A 25091-nucleotide genomic window follows, 5' to 3' on the forward strand; every position below is an offset into this window, starting at 1 on the left:
GAGCTATAAAAACAAGCTGAGAGAAGGATCCGGAGATGACCTTCAAAGAGATTGAATTTGGGAACGGGGAGCAAGTATTCGTCTCATTTAATTTTATGGAAGACTACAGTTCAAACTGACGCCATGAAGCTAGAGTATTAATCTAAACTGAAGATTTGAGTTGCTTCAGAGGATCCGGACTCACCTACGACTATGTAGACTGGTGTTGTGCCGCAGGGGCAGGCTAATTGTCGTCTTATCACTAAAACTTTTCAGATTTGAGCTAGTAATAAATTGCGTAATCCTTGAATTCAGGATAACCCATTCAAGATTAATATTACCAATTTTTCAATTGATTCTCAACCGAAATGGTCACAATAAATAATCTAATTTTGTTTTCAACATAAACTGAAAGCTAATTTTGTGATAAAATAATTAAACAAAGTATATTTTTTATAGCCCTTTAACCCTTTATACAGTGATTCTCTTAGTCGCATAGATACAAAAAATTGCTTCCCAGTGCAATCAGTAACTTCATACGTACATCCTCACTATGCAAAATGGAAAAAATTCATTGTACCAGTCATCACCCCACGTACCGGAGCAAGACACCATCATTACCAAGAACAAAACCGTTGCGATCATCGACGAATCTGCAGCAAAATAACAATGATAATAATAAACAAAATAATTCAAAAGAAAAACAATAATATTACGCCTGACAGGCCACCATACTTCGTGTTCCATCCACTTTTCATCCTTTTAAAATATTTTTGCCCCTTTAATGTAAAACATATTCAAAACTAAATTTTAAAAGTGAAATGCAATATTACTTGACATTGTAGAGATTAGCAGCTATCTCATCAGCCGCCTTTTCACGGGTCCAATTCTTCCCACCATTTTTTGATTTCAGCAACACACCACTTCCTCCTGCTGCCCATGCTTCCTCCTGAAAAATATATTTTTTTATTTTGTTGTACATAAATGAAAATTTCCTAAATAGAATCTTTGTCATTTATTATTGCATTATGATTTAATAAGACCTTTCTGGGAAAAAAATAAAAAATAATAATTTGTCAGGCAATTTAAATTACCTGTGAGCGAAAACCGACATCTAAGAGACCAAATCCTCTGCTCTGCACTGGGACTTCTTCAAAATCTTCTGTTATCTGAAATCAATAAAACCAAACGCATTTAGAAAGGCATCTTTTAATTGCATTGCAACAAAATTCATTTAGGTCTACATATGCTCCAAAAGAATTCTTCACGTAAAAGTTGGCAAGTTTTACCGAGGGTACTATCAGATCACATAGTTCAATCATTTAGGTAAAATTCATTAATTATTTGCATGTAGTTTTGAAAACATACGCCAGTTCCTTTACTGAGATAAAGGCCACCGCCTCGCACTAGAAGCCAAAGACCGCCATCAGCTCTCCACCCCATGTTTTGTATGCGCCTTGCCACCGTTCTGTTATGGGGTTGCCAATAAGGCTGTAAAAATATTCAAGAACTACTAATTACCAAGAGAAATAAACTTATTAGTTGGCATTTAAAGCCACTAACCTTCAAAAAAAAAAACTTATTAATTTGGCAAATGACTGCAACCAAGAGTTGAATGTAGGTTAAAGGGCTATTTTCGAGTAATCTGGAAACTGGTGCTACCTTGGTACCGCGTTTTAAAATATATATATATGTTGCAAGATCCATCCAGCCATGGCAAGCAGGTCTCCAGATCTATTCTTATTTGCAGCAAGTGATATATAACTACAATATTCTGTTGGTATTCTTTATAGAAGTCCCTACTTTATTTTAGAAATTCAAAATTAAGTTTCTTGACAGTAGTTTATTTTTCCTATGACTTGTAACAAACACTAATGAGAATTCTCAATTTGAAAAGACAACCATTTTGAAAGATCCAAAATCCAACTACTAGAGAGTCCTAATTCTTTTTCCTCTGAAACAGGTTTAACAAAATCTTGAGGTGTTTAAAAAAAAAAGAACTTGAGATGCCTTACAACAGCTATCCATATGTCACAGAGCTTTTTCTGAAAACTTAATTTAAGCAAAAGGTACCTGGCCTGGCTCCCAGGTCAAATAGAAATTGCCACGACTTGAGACGGCAACATAACGTCCATCGGGAGATCGATTGACAGTGTTGAAAGTTCCTGTGTAGTAACTGGCACCACTAATCCCACTTGACACTGTTCTGCACAAGAGATAAACAAACAAATGGTGAGTGTAAACCAACAGTCAAAAGACTTGGCTTCTTTAGCCAGCCAGGTGCTCCAAAAGTTGAAAGACAACTTCACATGTGCCCCTACAAACCCCAAAAATTACATTATGCATTCTCGGCTTCTTACAAAACATCAAACACTATAACACTATGCATATATCTCCAGCAAACATATGTAACGTCATATGGAACCCAAAATGCATGAAAAACATCCCATACAGGAATTCAGATTGAACATTATCCTTGTTATGAAATTGCAAGAGAATACTGTTAAAGGTATTTATCCAAAATTTAAAGGGTCCCAAAAGCTCAGAGGTGGTTCTAATTTTATTCATAATTAGAGAACAAGCTCAGAAAACTGTTGGGCCAAAATTTGATTAACCTCAATAACAGCAGCGAACAACTAAAACCACCATGAAGTTACCTGTTTAATGTAGCTGAGACAGTCTCCTGCACAGCAGCTTTCCAGTTATAACCTCGATTTGATGTCACATAAATTGCACCTTGGTCGGTCACCATTTCAGCGCTTTTTTCACCAGTAGCTTTTATATAAACCTACAATAAATTTATAATATGTAATTTCACCATCTCTTTTTGTCTCCATTTTCTACTTGCCATAAGTAATAAGAATTTTGTTATTGAAAATCATTTTAAAGGATTGGTAAGAAATGTTTCTCTTGGTTTCATCAATGGTGGCAAGCATATTGTAGTGCAACTAGTGCCAAAATTGGCCTGGTTACTTAAACCCGCTTCATTAGTGCTATTGTTTGACATGTTGACTCCCTTTTAAGCCCCACTTGCTTGACATGATGTTTCGTAGTTAGATTGAGGGTGCATCATTGGTTTTAAGTTTTAACTGAAGGCACAATTTTTAAGTTGGTAAAAGGTAATACTTCGTGCAGATGAGCTAACATAATGATAATAAATTAATACCATGTCACCAGGGAGCTGGGCACTGAGAGGAATTCGCTCCCAGCTCTCACCAGCATTAGAGGTGTGGAGCAGAATAGCGGGTTTGCCGACAATCCAACCGTCCTTTCCCATGAAGCTTATAGAGTTGAACCGGTAGTTGAAATCTTCATCCTCGGCTGAGGGGATGGACCGTGGGGCCCACGTGTTGCCTCCATCCTTCGTCTCCAGTATGGTTTGCCTTGTTCCCAGGAGGAAACCTACAATTTTATGCAAATAATAAATCAAATTTGAAGTAATAGAAACATAAAAGTACGCAAAGTCGGAAACTCAAACATAGATCATGACACGTGTAATTTCCTATTGACGAAAATAAGGTAAAAAAGATAAACTATTCTTACTGATGGAGGTAAGATAGAAATCATAAGCTAATTAAGTTGATAAATTTGTTGTGCTACTCAATATAGATATCCTTTTTTGAAGGATTATTACCAGCATTTCATACTTTTATACCAAATGAATGCTCTAACTGACCGAACATTGTATATTAATGCTATATCTACAGTATATCGTGACATTTGAGTTAGTGTACATTTTTCACAGCTTGTATATTAGCAGCTGGTTAGATGCCAACTTGTCAATTAAAGTCAAATATTTCACTATTCTCTGACTCTTATACACTTTTACACAGTTGATTAAATATTAAGAGCAAACCTTAACCCAGGTTGTGCTGAGACAACTTCCAACATTTGAATGATGGTAACGCTAATAAACGCTCATATTCATTTTTAGCTAAAACAGTATCAATCAATACAATTTGCAGCTTAGCGAGTGGCTATGCCTTTGAAACAGTATACAATTATACTGTTAAATATTGAAAAGGTTGAATTTATGAAACAAGCTACACGACAGGAATCCCGGAAACAACCCATTGGAGACTAATTTTATACTTGACAAGACTAAACAACAGAAACAAAAAAACAAACCATGTGTGGGGTCATCAGGGACAAAGGCAATGTCGAGCAAAACAACACCAGGATCAATTGGGAGGTAGACACGCTCCCACTCAGACAGCTGCGGGAACCCGTCGGCCTTGGCCTCCTTTCCCAAAGGTGCAAGCGCCAGAGGCACCGCCGCAGCCACAGCCACAGCCGTCTCGGTCACAAACTCTCGCCGAGTTTTGGCAATAGAGTTGTTGGAAGGAGAGGGGGAGGAAGCTCTGGGGATGATGAAGCGGGAGGGTCTTCTTGTTGCGTGGGTTTTGTGGAGGAAGGTGGTGAATTCTATCAGATGGAGGCTAGCCATTGGAGGAGGTGGAGTTGGGAGATGTGTTCAGTGAGAGAGAGAGAGAATGTGGCTGAGCTTTCGGGGTGAAGGTGTCGCGCTCTCTGCCTGGAGCTTTCGCAATTGGAGCGTTTGGTTTGATTTGGTTTCTTATCCAGTGCAGTGCAGTGCTCGGTGTTTTTTCGCGGGCCTCACGATTAACGGATTTGTAATCAATTTCTAGTGTGTAAAATTAAAATAAATATGTTGGGGATGTAGCTCAGATGGTAGAGCGCTCGCTTAGCATGCGAGAGGTACGGGGATCGATACCCCGCATCTCCATTTTTTTTGTGGTAAGTCGGATCCTCGAGTCAAAATTGTACTTTGTTACAGCGTCAGCGTGTGCCAATTAACTTAGTTATCTTATTATTATTTGGCAAAATTGTAGTTAATTATAATGAAAATAATTAGTGATAATATGAAACATATTTTATTAAGACGAGGAATCCAATACTTCATGTTTTTATATCTTCAATTTTGAAGTCTAAATTATCGATCTAAACTACTGAATATGATATTCATACTAAAATTTCATCCCCAAGCATATTTTTAGTATGGATATCATGTTGAATAGTTCAAATCGATAATTTCGAATCTGAAAATGAGGATATTAGAACCCTCAAAAAGAGAATGTATAGATGATGTATGAAAAATATGAGAGAATCCTCCTCTTTTATTGAAAGATACTCAACTTACAAAACAATACTCCAATGAACAAAATAATTTTGAGATGACAAATTTTCTGTGTACAAAATAATTTTGAGCAAATTTCTTTTTTGTTAATTATGAGCAGTATGAGGTTAGTTTTCTTGTGGGTAGCAATCCAGAACAAAATATTAATTCAGCAGGTTCTCATTGGAAGGGGATGCCATGTCGCCTATGGATGCAAACTGTGTGGATTCTATTATGGTCAATATATCAAATTATTCGAATCTATTTATAAGGACCTGGCAGGCTATGTTACACAAATATAATCTCTATTGTGTACCTTTTTATAAGCACAAATCTAGGGTTAAATTTAGCACCCAATTACAACATTACAAAAGAAAGATTTGAACCTCTTTCTTGCAAGAAATCGTTACCGACACGATCAATGTATAAGTTTGTTTTAAATTAAGGTAAGAAGGGAGAAGGGCGCAATCTGATTGTGCCTTAAACTGACGGCCGGAGAGAAGAGGGTTGAGAAGACTTGAGAAGAGTCGAAAATTAGGGTGTCAATGGAGAGAGCATCTCATTACTAGGGTGATACAGCTGTCAGATTGGAGTGTCGGTCTCTCAATCGCTGTTAATCCTCGCCGAAGAGAAGCGCCTCTTTGTTTTCCCACGTCTAGGGAACTGTCCCACGCAGGTGAGAAGAAAGACAATAAAAAATGAAAAAGAATGAAAAGGGCTCCTTAAGGCCTCAGCTTTTGAGGGCATATTTGTCCAAAATTTCAGAATTTTGGTTCTAAGGAGGCGCTAAAGGAGACCAAATTGTTAAGGAGGGAAAAATGCTTCCTTAGTTAAGGAGGTAAATAATCTCAACTAAGGCAACTTTGTTCGGAGAGATTAAGTGCTAAGGAGCGTTAATGAGGGCTAAATTTCGGTGCCGAACATGTACTTAAGGGTTTACATTCTTTAAGTGTCTAATTACCTAATTTAGACTTGCTACAGAGGAAAAAGAGGAAGAAAGGTCTTTGTTGAGCTAATTACAAAGATTTTAAGGGCTTTAGCTATTCTATCTCTATAGGCAGAGAGTTTGTGTGTGTATATGTTGTTTTGAACTTGGTTTATGGTGCCTTATATAGGGCAAGAACTAGGGTTCAGGGTTTGAGTTTGCTGACTTGACTTTCATCTTGCCCAGCAGCTGTTTGATCAATGGTCTTCATGCATTTGCTTCATATCATGTGCCTTGCTAGCTGGGATCACCCAATTAGATTTAAACATGTCATTAATCTTGTGTTGTGAATTTTTTAGTCTTTGGATAATCTTGAATGGAGTGCATGGCATCTCAAACCCTTGATTTACTGTCATTCAGAAAGGGAATGATGAATTACATGACTCCAAGCCTCCAGGAGAAGATTCTTCTATTTTGGAGTAATCTCAGACTCTATGGACATGTGTTCAAGGGACCAATTAGCGCAATATGTGTAATATCTTACTAGAGTTGTATATGGTTTTGATTGATAAATAAAAATAATATAGCGATAAATTTTCACTATTGATTATTGCAGTATAGTTTTAAAAAATGTTGAAATAAATTAGAAATTGCAAACTTTTGGTGATTAATAAATTTTTAAAATTTGTATGCCCCTATATCTAATATCTAAATATGAATTATGAATAATTGATTTCTTCTAATATCTAACATCCAAATGTTTTATTAAGTCTTTTAAAATCACAAGTGGTTAAATTTTGGAATATAATGTCTTCTAAGTTCACTAGTATTTTTTTTTCTTCCTTTATATTTATAGTAACTAAATTAGTTATTTAGGCAGTAAAAATCATGCAAAGAAATAAAAAATGCGTGTAAGGAGGGCAAGAAATGAGTGATTTTGCATTGTACATGCGTGACAAATAAACTACTCTCTATTATTTTCTAAATGCGTGGGAGGAGAAAAAATGAGTGATTAATGCTAACTTATTATTGTTGTTGTCAATGTGTATTTTTACCGAAAATTTTAAAAATACCATATCTCCAAAAAAAAAAAACTAAAAAATCGCGGTTTATGTACAATTATAAATCTACCACGGCTGTATCTAGCGCATGCGGACCCTTTTACTAGAGACCACATTCGCTAGATGCGGCCCCAAATTGGAGTTTGCACCTAGGGGATGTGGCCCTATTTTTTTTTTTTCAAAACTTTCAGAGATTCTCAGATAATGCGATTTAATTTTGAGATATAATTGGTTTATTTTATTTTATGATTATTTTTTACCGAAGACTCTAGAAGTTTATTCATCGATAGTCATAAATTAATTTTTATTACAAGGAAGTACAATTACATATATATTATTTTATTTTATGGTTATTTTTCACCAAAGACCTTATAAGTTTATTCGCCGATATCTTTAAATTTATTTTTATTTCAAAGAAGTCCAATAATATATATATTATTTTATGGTTATTTAGTAACTTAAATTGCAAAATTTTAAAATTAAATTTGAAGTACCTAGTTATTTCATAAAAAAAAATACTGGACAAATTTTGAAATAAACAAAAATGGATTTATCAAGGACCTAATTGATAATGCACCTCCTAACTATGAACCACAATGCAGCCGTTTGGTAACTAACATTCATTGAATAATAACAAGATGATCCGACAAACAGAAAAAATAATCAGACCACTGAGCTTAGCTTCATGTGATGACCTCTGAGAATCTCTGAAAGAACTACATAATTGAAAGAAAAAGTACTAAAACAGAAAAGTTAAAATGGAATGCCAGATTTGATGATTATTCAACTTCATTCATATCAGCTTCTTGTCAGTCAAACAAGCAGCAGTACTAAAATTGAATTAAGGAAACCTCCCCAACAAAAGACTGAAGCTTTGCTCCTAAAATGTAATAACAATATATTTGACAGAAGAAAAACAACCAATAGAAAACAGCATTCAAACTTCCACCAAAGTGGCAAAATGCCCTTGTGTTGTTTCAATCCAATTAAGAACATCATCAAAATCTTCATGCTTAACAAAATATTTATTCTGGGTCCGGTACAACTTCATCTTTTTGCTCTCCTCCCCAGCACTTTCCTTACTAATCTCCAGATCTCTCGGCACTTCTTTACCAACTCTACCATGGTAACAATCACAAACAAACCCCACAATTTCATCAAAATTCTTTGAAGCATCTACCCACATATACGTTTTCTCACTCCTGAACCAAACCATCTGCCGCTTGGCAAAATTTCGCGACGCCTTCTGGAAGGTCGATAGAAAATCATTGAAGTGCTCACCAGAGCTCTTACCACCTGTCGTGCGACAGTTTGACAAATACGTCATGGCCTGTCTATACCCAATTGCACGGGTTGCGGAATTCATATTGGGTTTAAGCCCGATATCAAGAAGCCACGAGGCCTCTGATAACAACCCATTGGGGCTTTTTACCATTTCTTCACATCGCAAGTCAATTGAACGGTACAATTCAACACGGGGCATGGTAAGAAAAATGCAAATGAAATCGTAATCCAAATCCTTTACATCGAGATCTGTGCTGGGGTCATTCTTGCTAAATTCATCATATGGAATAGGGAAAGCTGATGGAGGGGTGCCCGCTGACCTAATAATCTCTAACTTGCGTCTTAGTCTGTACCAGTCATTGACTGGCAAGGCACGTGCACTTGGGTCCCCAGCCTGTACCACATGCTCAACACCCTCATTCCAATCTCCCTTTCTTTGAATATCCTCCATCTCAGCCCAAACTGCCATGGCACCCTCTAGTGTACCCTTCGGTACACCCGGCTTGCCATACAAATACCACCTTAGATACAATCCCGTGCCGCCTGTGACAATTGGTACACGTCCCTTATGCAACACCAACTCCGTAGCAGCACGCGCATCTCGGTAGAAATCTCCAGCAGAGTAGTCCTCAGAGGGGTGCAATATGTCGAGCAGGTGGTGGGTGACCTCTGCTTGGTCAGAGGGAGATGGCTTAGCGGAGCCAATGTCAAGCCCCTGGTACACAGTTACTGAATCAGCACATATTATTTCACCATTTAGCCGCTTGGCAAGTTCTAGTGAAAGGCGGCTCTTGCCGGAGCCTGTGGGGCCCGAGATTACTATGACCTTTTGTTTTGCAGGAGAGGACAGTGTCGACACAGTTGCCAGGATTCTTCGGGATCGGAGAGAGAGGGTCTGAAGACGTGGAGTGAGTGGAGAAAAAAACTTTGTGCATGCACTCATTAGTGAAAGAACATCTACATAACAATTAAACAAAACAACATTCGTGTAATGATACAAAAAGAAACCGTGAGTTATTGCTAGTATGTCCCATTAAGTATATAAAATCTACTGATCTGTTATTGGTCAGATTTATTCCTTGATTTGTTCTCTGTTTTCTTGGGGTTCATCTGGTGGTGTGCTATCAATACCAAACCAATTGGACTGGTACTAATACAATGCACCAACATGATAAAGAGACAGCACAATTCAATCCGGTAAAAGAATATCTCCTAACCAGAAACAAGTAAACATAATGATGCAATATGGTGATGATACAATGCTCATATTAAACAAAAATCATTCATTCAGGCAATTAATCAAACACATGGTGAGCGCCGCCTACATTGACCTATAAAATAAACTTACTACCAAAAAGATATTACTGTGCATCTACAGTTGTAAGAAAGAAAGAAAGAAAGAAAGAAAGAGTGGTTGATGGAGAGAGCCAAATTAAACCTGGTCTAACAATCATTTGATTTGCATGGAGCATATGTAGAGCGATGAATTGGAAACACAGCTCTTAACAATTGAATATAGTTGTGGTTGGATTGTAGTCTTGTAGATTAGATTTTGATTGTAAACAAAATGGACTGGAGTCTGGATTCTTTCCTTTTTCTGTTCAAGTTGGCCCAATATCCTCCTTTTCTGTTCTACAGGGAATAAATTGCTGTATATAATATAGGGCTATATCTGTAAATTCGCACAGTTCATCTTTTATTTGAAGACCTATTTTCTATAAAATTAAAATTTCCTCTCAGTTATTTGATGACTTGGCTGACACCGAAAAGAAGCGCCAGGTGAGTTAAATTGCTAAGTTATCATTAAAACAAACAAACAAACAAACTCTGATTCATATTTATTTTTATTTGTGGTTACAGTCACTTTCTATCTGCCTCTTTCTAAGAAAGTTGAGCTTTGATTCCAAGTGACAATTTGCCCTTCTATGCTCGAGAATAGACCATAATAAAGGCAGAAAACTAACCGATGAGTTTAAACTTTAAAACAAAGAGAGAATGAGAAAACGAACCGAGTGTCGGAGAGAATGGAACGGCGGGTTTGGCGATAAAAAGATACAACCGAGTGTCGGAGAGAAATGAAAATGGAAGAGAGAGAATCTACTTTGACATTTGGGCTGACAACGAACATGGGCTTTAGTGAATCTACTTTGACCTGTAACAGAATATATCTATCTATCTATCTGTTTGGATCTGGACAGTCCAATTAGAATTCCCAGCAGCAGCAGGTGTGATCAAAGAGTTTCGATGATCTTTTGGTTCCATTGTAACCAGAATCTTGTTATGGCAACTTTTCATTTCACAATTGAGGATAATGTAGGTTCAACAGATATGACACTGAACATTAAGTGAGTGCTTCCGTGCGATCAATCTGTCATGTCATTCGAACGGACACCGCTTGGAAGGTACGTACAATGAGTCAATGATGTATGTGTATTGTGTATGTATACAAAATAACTCGTATAACAAGTCCATCGGCCAAAATCAAAACCAAAAACAATATTTGCCGGTTGGGTTGGATGACTTGGGTTCAGATTTGCAATTTTTAAAACCAAGTGTTAAAGTTAAAACAAGGTCTTTAATACTTATTTATCTTTTGATAAATTAGTAAACAATCATCACAACACTCAACACACAAAAAAGTTTGTTGGTCCACAAAGCAACTAACCAATTTGCCATTTATTTCAGAGTTTAATTTTGCACAAAGCAACTAACCGCATAACATTGAGCCGTACGTTTTGGGAGAAAAAAAAGAGAGTAAAGAACCGTTTAAAAATTTAGTAATTTATACATGAGAACGCCATTTATTTATACCCGTTAAAAAGGTGGTTTCATATATATAATTAATTGCTTAAAATATAATGGAGCATCATTTTGTCAGAAGGTGGAATGGAAGACAACGTTAGAAGAAAACAATTACAATACCGCGTTGACACTTGGCAAGCAATAAGTGTCTGTGTCTGCTCATAATTGACCAACAAAATCTATTCCAATATTTTTCGTTTTATGGTACCAAACCCATGTGACTCTACACTTTCATTCTTTCATTATCATGCTACATTGCTACCAACATTTTAAAACACCGATCCAGTAGGAAGCTTTTATGGTTATTTTTGTGTTACAAATTCCCAACAAATGATTAGTAGCTTTAGATATGGAGCCTATTTGAAAAATAGAGTTTTAGTTGAAAGAGAATGATTTTTTATTAAGAATATAAGATATGGTTGCAATGACATATATTCAAAGACAAAAACTTTCATATATAATCTAACTTGTTTTGTGTAAACTTTCATATATAATCTAACTTGTTTTGTGTACTAAAATCCAAAATTTTATTTTTTATATTTAGAAAAAAAAAAGGTAAATAAGCTAGAACTATTAAGTTTGTTAATTTTGATCTAAGTTCAATCATTCTGTTATTATTATTATTATTATTATTATTATTATTATTATTATTATTATTATTATTATTATTATTATTATTATCATCATCATCATCATCATCATCATCATCATCATCATCATCATCATCATCATATATTTTTTGAAAATTTGGAACATGTATTTCTTTGTAAAAAAAAAATAGTAAGGTGGTCACAATAAGTATTAGGCATATACTATACAATGTACCTATATTATAATTCGTGCTATTGTCTATCACATAATATTTATTTATTGAAAAGTTTTAATTGGGTAAAGACACATAGTGAGTCCTTCTTACAGGTATTTGCATAAATATAGGAGTATTAGTATTAGTGTGAAATGGGGCCTAATTAAAGGTCCGATTGAACGAAGAGTTTGGTTAATTATAAAGGGCAGGCACACAATTACAAAGATGTATTATAAATTAAAACAAATGGGCCCAATTAAAGACGATAAAGATACATGCATGTATATACGGTACTCATACAATGCGTATCTTATTATTTAAATTAATTTGACTTACGGAATGATAAAGATACATGTATATTAGTGGATCCATGCACCATAGAGTCCAAACATTTCTTAACATACACGTATTTTTCTAATTCATCTTTTCACATTTAATTTTCTCTGTGTAGACCTTTGTAAAATTCAAATATATATGTGAATATATGCTTTTATGTATTCTTATATGTTAATAGGAGAAACAAAATTGGTACAATTTTCAAAATAAAATGTGTTATTTTTTATGTTTAAAAGTAATAAAATAAATATATAGAAAAAATGATGAACATTAACTCTCTCTTTTTATGTTTAAATTATGTATATTTACATCGTATCAGATACAATAAAGAGCAGACCTACATACACTCAAAAGACTGCTTAGTCATTCTTATACTTTTAAATTTTAATTTTGTGTATTGAAATTTAATTGAATTTTATAATTTGAACTTTTTATATAGATCAACCCCATCATATAATATATATTAATTGTTTATTTGTAGCGTAGTAATTAGAGTTCTATCTTGAAGATGTAATATTTGAAAAAATCAGTGTGGAAAGTTTCAAATTAAAATAGATATACATATACATAATACTTTTAGTATTTGTAGATTGAGTGGGTCAACTGCATGCGGTACCATTCCTCCTTGTGAGTTGTGACTAGTTCTCTATGGAAGCTTACGGTATATATATCACCTAATACATATATTAATTATTTGACACTGTCAATGAGACATACAGATTAACAGTAAAAGAAAAGAAAATTATATTAAATGGCATTCCATATTTTATGGGATATTTAATGTGCATAATATGTTTGACTTTGAATAAAGATTTTTTTTTTCCCCACCTCCTATCCCTCATTTATCCCCCATCTAACTACCTTTCTATTACTAACTCATTAACCATTAAAAATAAAGACTTCACTGTTTCTAAAAAAAGAAAAAAAAAAGTTTTCAGCAGTTTTCTCTCTTCCAACATCTCTCCATTTGTCTTCTCTCTCTTTCCTCTCCATTTCTACCTTCTTTTCCCTTTCTCGATCGCTTTGAATTCCTCTGGTATTTTTTTTCCAAAAGAGAAAAGAGTGGTTCAATTGGGAGCTAATTAGAATGATTAGATGGGCGTGCATCAAAAATTTTGTGCAATAAAATCGGAATTTAATTGTGATATTTTGCTTTGTATTTGACAAATTATCTCATAGAGGATCAGTGGTCAAAATTAAAAATAAAATAAAATAAGATCTAATAGATATTGCATAATATACGTGTCTACAAAAAATGGATGCATTTTAATTTCTTTTTCAACTTGGCATTCAATAAAATATTTATTATGAGTTCTGGCACAACATACAAATATGAGATTCTGATTAAATGTCCGTATTTCATTTGCATGTTGCAGGAATCGGGTGTAGGAACCAGAATCTTACTGAATTTCTAAAACTATGCTTATTTGTATGATTTTGTGAAATCGTATCAGACTAGACATCAATGGTTTGAAATCAGATGTTGAGAATTTTGTTATGACTTTTTGCTCTGAAATATTTATTTTTAATTTATTCTGGCAAGTAAAAACATCACTCGAGCGAATAGGTGTTGTTTCTTTTCGATATTTGTTATCATACTTTCATTTGGAATCTGTGCTTAATTTCAAGGACATAGCTCTTGGTTTCTATGCTATTTTGGTATTAACACCGGTAATGTACCAATTGGGTTGAGTAACCATGTTGCTTCAGTGCTTTGTTCAAAATTTTTGTTATAATGGAAACTAGCACTAATTGGGTTGAGTAACCAATTGGGTTGAGTAACCATGCTAGCTAGCATTGATATGAATACTTGCCGGTGATTTTAATATAGCTAGCCTTTTGGCCTTTCTTTAAAAAAAATGTGACAAGTAGCATAGAAAAATCATCAAACTTTATCAATTTTTATTTGTATCGTTGTGTTGAATTAATAATGTAATTAAAATAATAAAAAATAATATATATAATAACTGTATTGCATTATAGATTTTTGAAAATTACCGTATCGTCGTATCCTTATCGTATCTGATATGATATCCGTATCCGTATCCATGCAACATAGTCTACAACGTAAATATTAATACATAAATGTATATGTGTCAATACTTTATGTATTACGTACTAATACAATCAAGCACCAAATAGAGTAATTTGTAAAAACAAAAAAATTAAGATACTTTTCAACGTAACAATTCATACTTTAGTTATAAGTATAAATACTTACATTACGAGGTATGAATACTTACAATACTTGATATTAATATTTTCAAACGTCATCTAGTGCCACAAGGAAAAAAAAAAAGATAGAGAATAAGTTAGATACAAATACTTAATACACGAACTATTCACATTTATATGACGAGGTATGAATACTTGCAATACTTAAAATTAATACTTTCATCCAGTGCCATATGGAAATACTTGCAATACTTACACTTGCATGACGATATATAAATACTTGCAATACTTAATATTAATATTTTCATACGTCATCCAGTGCCATATGAAAAAAATAATAAAATATGTTAGTTACAAACACTTTAGACATGATTTATTTACACTTGCATTACGAGGTATGAATACTTGCACGACAAGATATGAATACTTACATGACAAGATATTCACGACGATGTATGAATATTTGTATAACGATGTATGAATATTTGCATGATGGACAACCCGAAAGTACGTCATCATGGATCTTATTTGAAAGAGAAAATTGCGTAGAAGATATTTGTTCGCGTGAAAGCGCAACGCAAGTTTCGGTACGCTTGGGAGCGTACCTTTTAAAACCGCGGTTACACCTTCCGATTTGTTAGTTTGTAATAATCTAGAAGTCAATAATACGATAATTTATCATAAAGCTTTGTTCATGAATTGAATGTTTATTTATATAGCATTTTGTTGCCTTGAGTATTATTGAATTTATGGATCATTTCGAGTTCATGACTGAAATTGTGAAACTCCATAATATAGATGATATATACTCTTAAAAGGTCACTGACCAAGGTAATTAGCAGGAACACTAATTACCGCGATAAGGTTAGTATGTGGATTAAAAGATGGTTAAGTTTTACAAACCACCTGACACGAGATGTCATTTTAATCACATAGATACATGTTTTAGAAACATGGTATTTGACAGACCCCGAATGAAACATTAAATAGAATTGTGTTCGTGTCATTTATGTTTTCATTCAGTGTCACGTTCTACAGTATGAGGTATTTATCGTTCCCACTGAGAAATATGTATGTGTGATTGTTATCCACCGCTGTCCGTAAAAAGCAGTCATAACGGTAGCTTTTCCATATGTATAGCTTAGCTGAGGAAGTGATAGTTTACCAAGAATACTATTTGTCCCTCGTATCTCTATACGAGCTATAGCATCACTGGGCCCCTTGATAGAGTAAGATTATCTGCTAGCGGTATAATTACAAGAGTAATTATATTTGATAATCTGCTCAAGATCAAGAAAAGATTAAGTTAGCAAGGATGACACACATCTACCTTGAAACTAATCTGATAGCTATGAGACAGAAGAACAGACACAAGTAAATTGTTTACTGGATCGTGATATTGTACAGTACAGCATCATCTGTGTAATTGGATGGTCATGATGTGTTGCCAGATGCCACCCATGACTAACAGAAGTTAAAACAGTTTTAACTCTGTTTACCAACATAACACAGATCCTATTGGGTCACACCATATAGGAGCTACTCGGAGAATCTTACTGATTAATTATAAATTGATTATAATTAATATTAAGATGGTTATAATTAATTATACGTGTTATAATTAAATTATAAATGTTATGTAAAAATAACAAGCAAAAACATTGGTTAATTTATAAACGTGTATGACACGTTGTATAAAAGTTAACCGGTTAATTTATAAATGTGCAGGACACATTGTATAAATTATCAAAACAACAAATAACCGCAAGAAAAATATATATAATTATTCAGAATAATTATACGAATATTATTTGTGTTCGGGCCGAGGGCATTCGAGTCTTTTCAGATTCGTCCTTATCCGCATGACACGTCATCGATCCTATCCAGATGACACGTCATCGATACCGAAACAAATAACCGAAAGAAAAAAATATATATAATTGTTCAGAATAATTATACGAATATTATTTGTGTTCGGGCCGAGGGCATTCGGGTCTTTTCAGATTCGTGCTTATCCGCATGACACGTCATTGATCCTATCCAGATGACATGTCATCAATCCTATCCACAAGGGCAAAATGGTCATTTCACACCTATGCCACCTTGCATGTGTAGAAGCATGGAGAAGAATGTGGAAGGGTGTGGAAGGGGTATTTTGGTCATTTCACATATAAAAGGATGAGGTGTCAATGGCATATCTTGTAAATAGGCCGAACTTGGAGGGCATTTTGGTCTTTTGCAACCGAATCTAAACACTATAAATAGGGGTGGAGGGGTAGAGAGAGAAAGATATATTCACATATATACATATGCACATTCACATGTATCTTTTCGTGCAGAAACGAATCGGTATTTTCTCTCTTTCTCGGTTTCTCTCCCAAATAGTGTTTCGGTTGAGAAAAGAAAGTTATACGTAGTTGACGTATAATCTTGCGGGTTGTTGTGGAGAATATTTACGGGATCGATGAATAGTGTTTTACCGAATTTAGCGGTATGTCAGTTTTGCATATTGATGAAACTGAGCAACCGAAAATTCGTGTTTACGGGTTTTCGTCTTTTCCCCGTGAATAGTGTTTTTGCAGAATTCCGCGGTTTACGGTATTTCTGGCAGAAGAAATAAACCGCTCTCCGGTTAGTCCTGGTGGATAACCGATAGAGGCATCAGACGTCTGATGCTCCGTTCCGAGTCGATTCCTTCCCTGGTGAGGCTCTACTCGCTCGGTCTGCATTCCAACTGTGATTTGGAAACAAGGTATAAATATGTTATATTAATCTATTTAATTTGTAAGTAGATTAAAGTTTTAGAAATCAATCATGGAGTAGATCTGTAAAAGGATTAAATTGGGTTTTGATGCCAAAGGAATACTGAAGGTGGACCGCCTTGGAAAGTTTCCTGACATACCCCGTTTAATCCTGAGCTTAAGTTGGCCGTAGAAATTTTTGTTCTGCGGTCATTCCGCACCTTAAGCCTAAAAGGGGTTTTGGTTATAGCACCGCGCGTAAACCCCAACACGATTAGGGTTGCAAGTGCACAACTCTATCGAGGAGTATAATCGGGTATCGATCCACAGGAACGGTTTCTTTTTCTAGAACCTACTTATCTTGACTAAAGACTAGAAGTGAGAAAGAAGGAGTTTTGGTATTTAATCTTCCTAAAGAATCAATTCAAGCAATCAAACAATGCAATAGAATAGTGACTGTGCAAGAAAAGGTATAAGCTGTGTTTTGATTTAGGATAAAAGATGTTTCAAGGGTTTCAGACTTCATCTCTGATTTGCCTCTAGTGGTACGGGTCTTACCAAGTTGGTACGGCTAGGCCGCACCAACCTGGTCCGACCAAGCCATGTGGGGCTTGGTACGGGTAGGCCGCACCACTCTTGTAAGACCCGTACTGATTTACCAGAACAGAGCTTACAAGTTCGAGTTGATGCATTTCTTGCTGGTACCTCGTATAAAACTCTTGAGAAATGTTCAATTGACCATACTTAAGGTTCCTAAACCTCAACTCTCGTTTGTTGGTTCAAGATCTAGGTTTGGGAGTCAATTTTTCACCTTCTAGGGTTTCTAAACCTCAACTCTCGTGTTTTGGTCCAGATCCTCTAGTTGATTGATTGGAGATCTAAGGTATCCTCTAATCTGTCAATTAGGGGAGAATTCAACCTTTCGGCTTCAATTCGAACAAGTCTACCTAAAGGGATTAGTTTGGTTGAGAGAAGGCAATGGTCACATGACCTTGTTAGGGTTGATCTACCACTATAGGCACACCACATGCAATCACAGCAAGACAAAGCAATCAAGACAAGCAAATACACAATCAATACAATCAAAAGAGTTCATACAAGATCCAAATCAAGAAAAGCAACACAAATCAAGAAATTCCATCTACAAACCCTAGAAACAATGATCAACTACTCACAAGTCATAGATCTGTCCAGAAATACAAATAAAGAGATAAAGAGAGGCATGATAAAACTAGATCGAAGATCGGGAGTGGAGAAGGGGTTGATCCGTCGATTTTCGCCTCTTCCTCTTCCTTCTTCTTCTCTCCTTGCTCCTTTGCTCTCTTTCTCTCTTTCTCTCTTTCTCTGAGCTCTCTTTTTGGAATGGAATGGAATCCTCGAAAATGGAGAGATCCCTCGCTTTAAATAGCCTCTTCCAAGATTTGAATTCTGTCAGACGGCATCTATGTACGGCCCGTACCAAGGTGGTACGGCCAGGCCGTACAAGATGGGAGAGAGGCTGGATCGGCTAAGTCTGGTATGGCCCGTACCAAGCCTGGTAAGGGTCGTACCAGGGAGTCCAAAAATACCGTTTCTTCATGTATTTTGCTCCAATCCTGCAGAAAACAAACAAACTCTCAGCAGTACTAAACTCTAAGGATATATCAATGAAATGCACATGATTTTGACAATTTAGAATGTGAATTTGGTACGAAATCAAGTCAAATATAGGCTAAATATGCGAGGTATCAATATTCATGGTTTTAGATTTGTAAATTTCCTCACAGATCGTCAGAAATATTGGCAATATTGAACGGAGAAAAAGAACCCACCTCTAAAAACGTGTAAAAGATGAGTGTGTGATGTGTCCAGACTTTTTTTTCGAAATACTTTGTATCTTAGATATAAATACTTGATATATTATATATTAACACTTGTGTGCCATATGAAAATAAAAATAAAAATTTCATAAATTCTGTTAGTTACTAACACTTGACATATGAACTATTTACATTTGTATGACGATGTATAAATACTTGCACTACTTAATATTAATATTTTCAGACATCATCCTGTGTCATATGGAAAAAATTTGATAAAATATGTTAAGTACAAACACTTCAGACATGAATTATATATAAATGCATTACGAGATATGAATACTTGTACGACGAGGTATGAATACTTACTCGACAAGATGTGAATACTTACACGACAAGGTAGTCACGACGATGTATGAATACTTGCACGACGGACAACTTAAAAGTACATCATCATGGATCTCATTTCAAAGAGAAAATTACGTAGAAGACGTTCATGGTTTTAGATTTGCAAATTTCCTCACAGATCGTCAGAAATATTGACGAGATTGAACGGAGAAAAAAAAAACCCAACTCTAAAAACGTGTAAAAGATGTGTGTGTGATGTGTCCAGTTTTTTTTTTTTTTGAAATACTTGATATATTATATATTAACACTTGCGCGCATAGGTATCCATATTTGCACGCATCAATTTTAAAATCTATCAAATATTAGATGGTCCCCCAAGTAATTAATGAAGTTCAGTTAGTTAATTGTCCCCACAAGTAGTTATTGATTGGAGAATGAATGAGAAAAATTAACTGGAGGATAATTAGTTGATCCCAATAGTTTAAATGCAAGTAATATTTTTTTTTAAACGCCAAACCAAGAAATAGGGCTTGATATATACAATATACTCCTCAAAGCATTTTATTTATTTTTAACTGAAGAATTTTGTACAATGAAACAATCAGAAGGTAAGATTGTATGAATCTTTTATGTATATAGAAAGATAATCTGTCATGATCTAGATTGGTTGCATTATTGTAAATATTATTAACTTTTGAGAAAAAAACATATTATTATCTTCTAAAGAACCTCATAATATGTTATTTTCTTTTCGATTGAAAAGGCAGTCATCATAAAAATATGATATTATAATTTTGTAAATTATTACATTTGATTCAATCAAATACCTCTATGTATTAAACACAGAGGAAATTAATGTAACATGACATTAATTATCGTTAATTTGAATGATATATTAACAAAAATGTAATAAATTGGGATATCTTATGACCCTGGTGGCCTGGTAGCTTCACCGACACTATTAGAATGTGCATCATATCATTTGATCGAAATGATTGGGATTAGAGCATTATTGGAACTATTGAAATAATTTGATCAAAGCAGTTCCTTCCGTATGAACAATACTAAAATTAAATGATATCATGTGTTAAAGGAGGTAAAAGTACAGTCCCTCCAAACTCTATGCACATGCTTTGGAATGGTTGATTTTGAAAAAAAGGAAGGGCTAAATTGAAAATTGTATTTCTAAAGAGAAGGAATAGTAAGCAAAAGTTGCATGGAGTTGGCTTTCCCACGTGGAAGGTGGAGGGAGTCCAAATAACGCGTCAACTTCCACCGAAGACACAGAACCTTCGTTAAGGAAACAAAAAATGATAGCTGTTATTTCGACGTATAAAACTTTACAGATAATATTACTTACTTGGGAAAAGGCGCAAAGCTCCTTTTATAGCATGCACATCACAACAGACAGCACTACAGTCAGCAGCCATTAGTTGGTAGAAAATTTGTAAACTTCTCATGTGGCTATAATTTTCAAAAGCCTGGCTTCCATAAGTGTGCGTTCAAAGCTTCTATATTAGACTTGGAATCAAACCAAACCTTCTGTAATACTCTCTCTCTCTCTCTCTTTTCTCTCTCTGTCCACCGAGCGCGACCCACCACCACCAGAGCTGCCTAATTCTCGACGAAATCACGGGAAAGAATCAACAAAGCTTCCATCTTTAGCGCAATTTCTGGATCTCAAACTCAGACCTTTCTACTTGGGTCTAATTAAGTCACCAAAGCACTTGTTAAGTGGGGTATTTTGCTCCTAAAAATGGGAATTAGAAGAGAGGAGGTGATTTCTCATCCCTTCTCGGAGGATTTCAGCTCCGACGGGTCTAGTTCACCTGAGAGAGAGTTTGATATAAGTTCGCATGATTCGGATTCGTTCTCTTCTTCTAATATGGGTTCTTCCGATTCGGCAAATTGTACAATCCATCAAGTTTCTAAGTTGGATACACTAGCTGGTCTCGCCATTAAATATGGTGTCGAGGTAATTTTAATTTCAGAATGAATTTTGTTTTGCAAATGTTGTTTACTTTAGATATTCTTTTCTCAAAAAAAGTAAATTAAGAGCATTTTTGGAGACTACACACATATTGCGTAAAAATTACACAAAATTTGCAATAAATGGTTTACTCAGAATATATTCCATTTTGGTGATTCTGATAGTGAAAAGTAGGTGCTAATTAAATTGGTGAAGTTGACAAATTAAAATTTGATGAGTTGGATACTAATAACCGGTCAATTCCAAATGTATTCAATTTGGTGCTTTAAATTGTGATAAGTAGGTGGTATTTTAGACAAAGAGCTCTTGACCAAGTTCAACAACCTTTACTAATTATTTATAGTCTTAAAATTAGCTTCTTCTTTTTTTATCTTTAATTGGAATGTCTCTTCACCAAATTCAACAACCTTTACTAATTATTTTTAGTCTTTAAATTAGCTTATTTTTTTATCTTTAATTGGAATGTCTTCTTTAAATTTAATTTATGAGATCAAGTTGCTACAATAATGCAATGATGCAATCAAAGATATTAAACAAAATAATAAGAAATTTAAGTTAGTCAAGAAATATTAATCAACCTGAAAGCTATCTTACAATCCGAAATGCAATGTATTTAGGTTTATTGTTGTGCAATATTGGGCAAGAAGAAATCCATTTGATTTATAATTATTAATATTTCACTGATGAATATATTGGTAAATGATCGCAGATCGCTGATATAAAAAGGATGAACAATTTAGTAAGTGATCTACAGATGTTTGCTCACAAATCATTGCTGATTCCCATCCCTGGATATCACACCCAGTCGCCTCTCCATAGTTCTTTGACCAATTCTAACAATAGGTAGTTTGTTTATCTTTACTTTATTCTTTTATTATTATAATATAAAACCCAGTAATAGTTCTTCTACCACTAGTTACCAGTACTGTTCATTGAACTCAAAATAGAGGAAACCAGCATTTAGAAAGAAATTATCATGTTAGAAAGTTGAATTGAAGTAATCTATCTTTGTATCTCATATTTTGTTTGAAAGAGAAGCTTAATTTAAGCCAAGAAACACCATGGTTGGCTTAAATATTGTACTTTCCCATCATTGAGGTTTAATTAAAAAACACTTTTTTGTGTTAAGCTTGGTTTAGGATCACTCCTACTGAACCTTCGAGTTACTGGTGCTTCAAATTCTCTTCAAAATTGTAGTGACACTGCTAGTTTGACCACCTAAAGAAAAGAAAACAAATACATGTAACAACAGTCATGTATAAGGTGAAATGTATAGTATTCAGAAAAAAGAAAGGTGAAATGTACAGTTACCAGTAAAATCTTATGTACTTCAGTGCTGGAAATTTCATGTGGATCTTCCAACATTTTATATATGGTCTTATTAACATCATGTACTTTATTTTCATGAACTGAAATCTAAATGATTGATGAAATATATTTTACTGCAGAAAACTGCCACCTAAAGCTTTCAGAAAGAAGCCGAATTCGAGTTCAGTATATTCCCCTAAAACTAAATCTCCACCCCATAAAACCTCTTCAGCAATGAGCACTCTGCAGAGATACTATGGCCTCTTGCCCCCGAAATCTGACCCGTTAATAGAACAGTGCACTGAAATGGCACTCTTTGGTGAAGCCACTTTCACCACCAATTCAAACAAAAGCTCAGAGATGTATTCAAGGTGGTCCAAGAAGAGCGATAATGATCCATCATACGACTTGACAACACCTGAAATGGGAGAATCTAAAGGGTCTTTTTTGCGTAATACCGCTAGTGAGAACTTCTTAACCCACCCGTTATTGGTTGATGGGTTTAATTTTGTGAGGAGGTCGGCTAGTGCTTCAGGTCTTAGACTGAGGTTTTAGTGAGAGGCTATTATGGATTATAAAGCTCTCTGGATTGGTGCTTAATTAATGGCACACACATGTTTGTGTTGCATTGATTATGTGTGTATTTCGGGTTTACTTGTGTTCAAGCTCCATACCCGGTTAAAGGCACAATAGTTGGGAGCTTGTTACATTACAGTTATAGATTTGTTAATTGTAACTTGTAAGTCTGGAAAGGGGAAAATGGTCCCAACTTAAATACATAAAGGTATAGAGAATTATGAACTTCTGTATTCTTTTTATAAATGGAATCTTTGGATGCATTGAGAAAAAGGTTATAGTTTCCTGATTTTTCTTAAAATAGAGGTTTATTTGCTATTTTGAAATAAAATTGGGATAGACAGAAGAAAGATTCCATTTTACCAGTATGTTCAGCTATGTAGCATATATACTATTTACAAAGCCCTTTGACATGGTATTTCAACTCCCTAAAATAATTGGATTGTTGGTGTGTAGTGTAGTTTGTTAGCTTTTTAATAAATTATTGACTTGTTCTCCTGCAAATAACTTGGACCATGACGATCAATTGATTCTCTGGTAATCTGGCTTGTTAGGGAAAGAAATAAAAAAAGAATTCTGAATAATACTTAATCAACAATTGGTATTTGACTTGGTCGAGTTGAACTATGGATATTTTTCTTTTTTACTTGGCTCAGTCAAAAATATTAAATTGAAGTGTTTTGCTTTTAAGTCTAAAAAATATAAAAGTGTGCACTTTTTTCTATGACCCGGAAACAACTCACAATTATGATTTGACATCCATAAATATCCAAGTCAAAAGTACAATATAACCACTAGTCGTATAAGTCCACAATATTGATAATATTTTCGAATTAATTAAAAATAATTCAAAATTAAAAAAATAATGGTTTAAAAGTTTTTTGTTAAATAAACAACCTAACTATCATATTATACAATTCCCAAAAGAGCAATATTAAGAGACAGTTCACAAGATGTATTATTAATCCCTAGCTCATATGCTACATTGTTTTCCTTCAATTGTCCGTGTGCTACATGAAGCAAAAACTGCTTTGTCAATATATTTACCTGAAAGAGAAGGGCTTTATTGTCATTAATTTTCTTAATCAAAAGTTAATTAATTGTGCATTAATCATAATAAAAAAAACAATTACCAGCAGAGTAATAGTTCAAACTTCAAAATAATTCTGTACAGTCTAAAATTTATTTAATGAATATAATACAGAAAAACTCAGAAATAATTCATTTTTTTATAACGCATCTAGTGATGTTTCAAATTAAAAAAGTTCCATGAATAATATCGAAATAATTTTGCTTATATATTTGAATTCAGCAAGTAAATTATTTGAAAAATTAACATAAATCGTTTAGTTTGTTTGTTCGTTCAATTAATATTTAATAGGGAGCCCTTATATGTCAATGGAGTCCGTCTAGTATATATTAATCCAATTGCATATATTATATTGAGAAACATTTAAACGACCAGTCCTGCCTATCTGACCAAAAAAACAAAAAAATCTTGCAAGTTGAATAAAAGAATTAAATTTGAATTATATATGTCATAAGCTTTCGCTTTAATTGTTTATGAGTACAATGGCGTATTCGATATGCCTATCAACCATTCAAATCGATCTTACTCCATGGCTACGCAATTGAAGGGACTGACACATACCTAACAGTTCTCTGGTCAAATATTAAATTAGGCTAAATTAGGTGTATACCTATTAAATTTCTGATATTTAGATATTTCTTCATCAAAAATTCAAATATTAAAGAACTAATTTTTGATCCAGTGGAAAAAAAGGCAACACTCTCCGTCTGAGAGGTCGTGATTTCGAAACCCTAA

At 34.4% G+C, this 25091-nt stretch overlaps 3 protein-coding genes and 1 non-coding gene across 4 annotated transcripts; 2 read left to right on the forward strand and 2 right to left on the reverse strand.

Annotated features, from left to right (window-relative positions):
* Positions 1-417: 417 nt before the first annotated feature.
* Positions 418-4600, reverse strand: HCF136 (photosystem II stability/assembly factor, chloroplast (HCF136)). Its single transcript, XM_078306147.1, has 8 exons — positions 4108-4600; positions 3146-3381; positions 2637-2767; positions 2053-2185; positions 1348-1470; positions 1074-1148; positions 813-928; positions 418-632 (listed from the first exon to the last, which is right to left on the reverse strand). Exons 1-8 carry the CDS (start codon positions 4424-4426, stop codon positions 566-568), a joined length of 1200 nt encoding a protein of 399 aa, XP_078162273.1. The 5' UTR covers positions 4427-4600; the 3' UTR covers positions 418-565.
* A 53-nt stretch (positions 4601-4653) lies between these two features.
* TRNAA-AGC (transfer RNA alanine (anticodon AGC)) lies at positions 4654-4726 on the forward strand. The gene has a single exon. It is a non-coding gene; the product is annotated as a tRNA-Ala (tRNA).
* A 3135-nt stretch (positions 4727-7861) lies between these two features.
* On the reverse strand, positions 7862-10037 carry IPT9 (isopentenyltransferase 9). Its single transcript, XM_078305558.1, has 2 exons — positions 9825-10037; positions 7862-9343 (listed from the first exon to the last, which is right to left on the reverse strand). Exons 1-2 carry the CDS (start codon positions 9856-9858, stop codon positions 8040-8042), a joined length of 1338 nt encoding a protein of 445 aa, XP_078161684.1. The 5' UTR covers positions 9859-10037; the 3' UTR covers positions 7862-8039.
* Positions 10038-20812: 10775 nt separating this feature from the next.
* LOC144557561 (uncharacterized) lies at positions 20813-23494 on the forward strand. The gene is made up of 3 exons (XM_078306148.1): positions 20813-21367; positions 22092-22225; positions 22831-23494. Exons 1-3 carry the CDS (start codon positions 21149-21151, stop codon positions 23243-23245), a joined length of 768 nt encoding a protein of 255 aa, XP_078162274.1. The 5' UTR covers positions 20813-21148; the 3' UTR covers positions 23246-23494.
* Positions 23495-25091: the final 1597 nt, after the last annotated feature.

Source organism: Carex rostrata, chromosome 7 (genome assembly GCF_964058835.1).
Source record: "Carex rostrata chromosome 7, lpCarRost1.2, whole genome shotgun sequence".
NCBI classification, from domain to species: Eukaryota; Viridiplantae; Streptophyta; class Magnoliopsida; order Poales; family Cyperaceae; genus Carex; species Carex rostrata.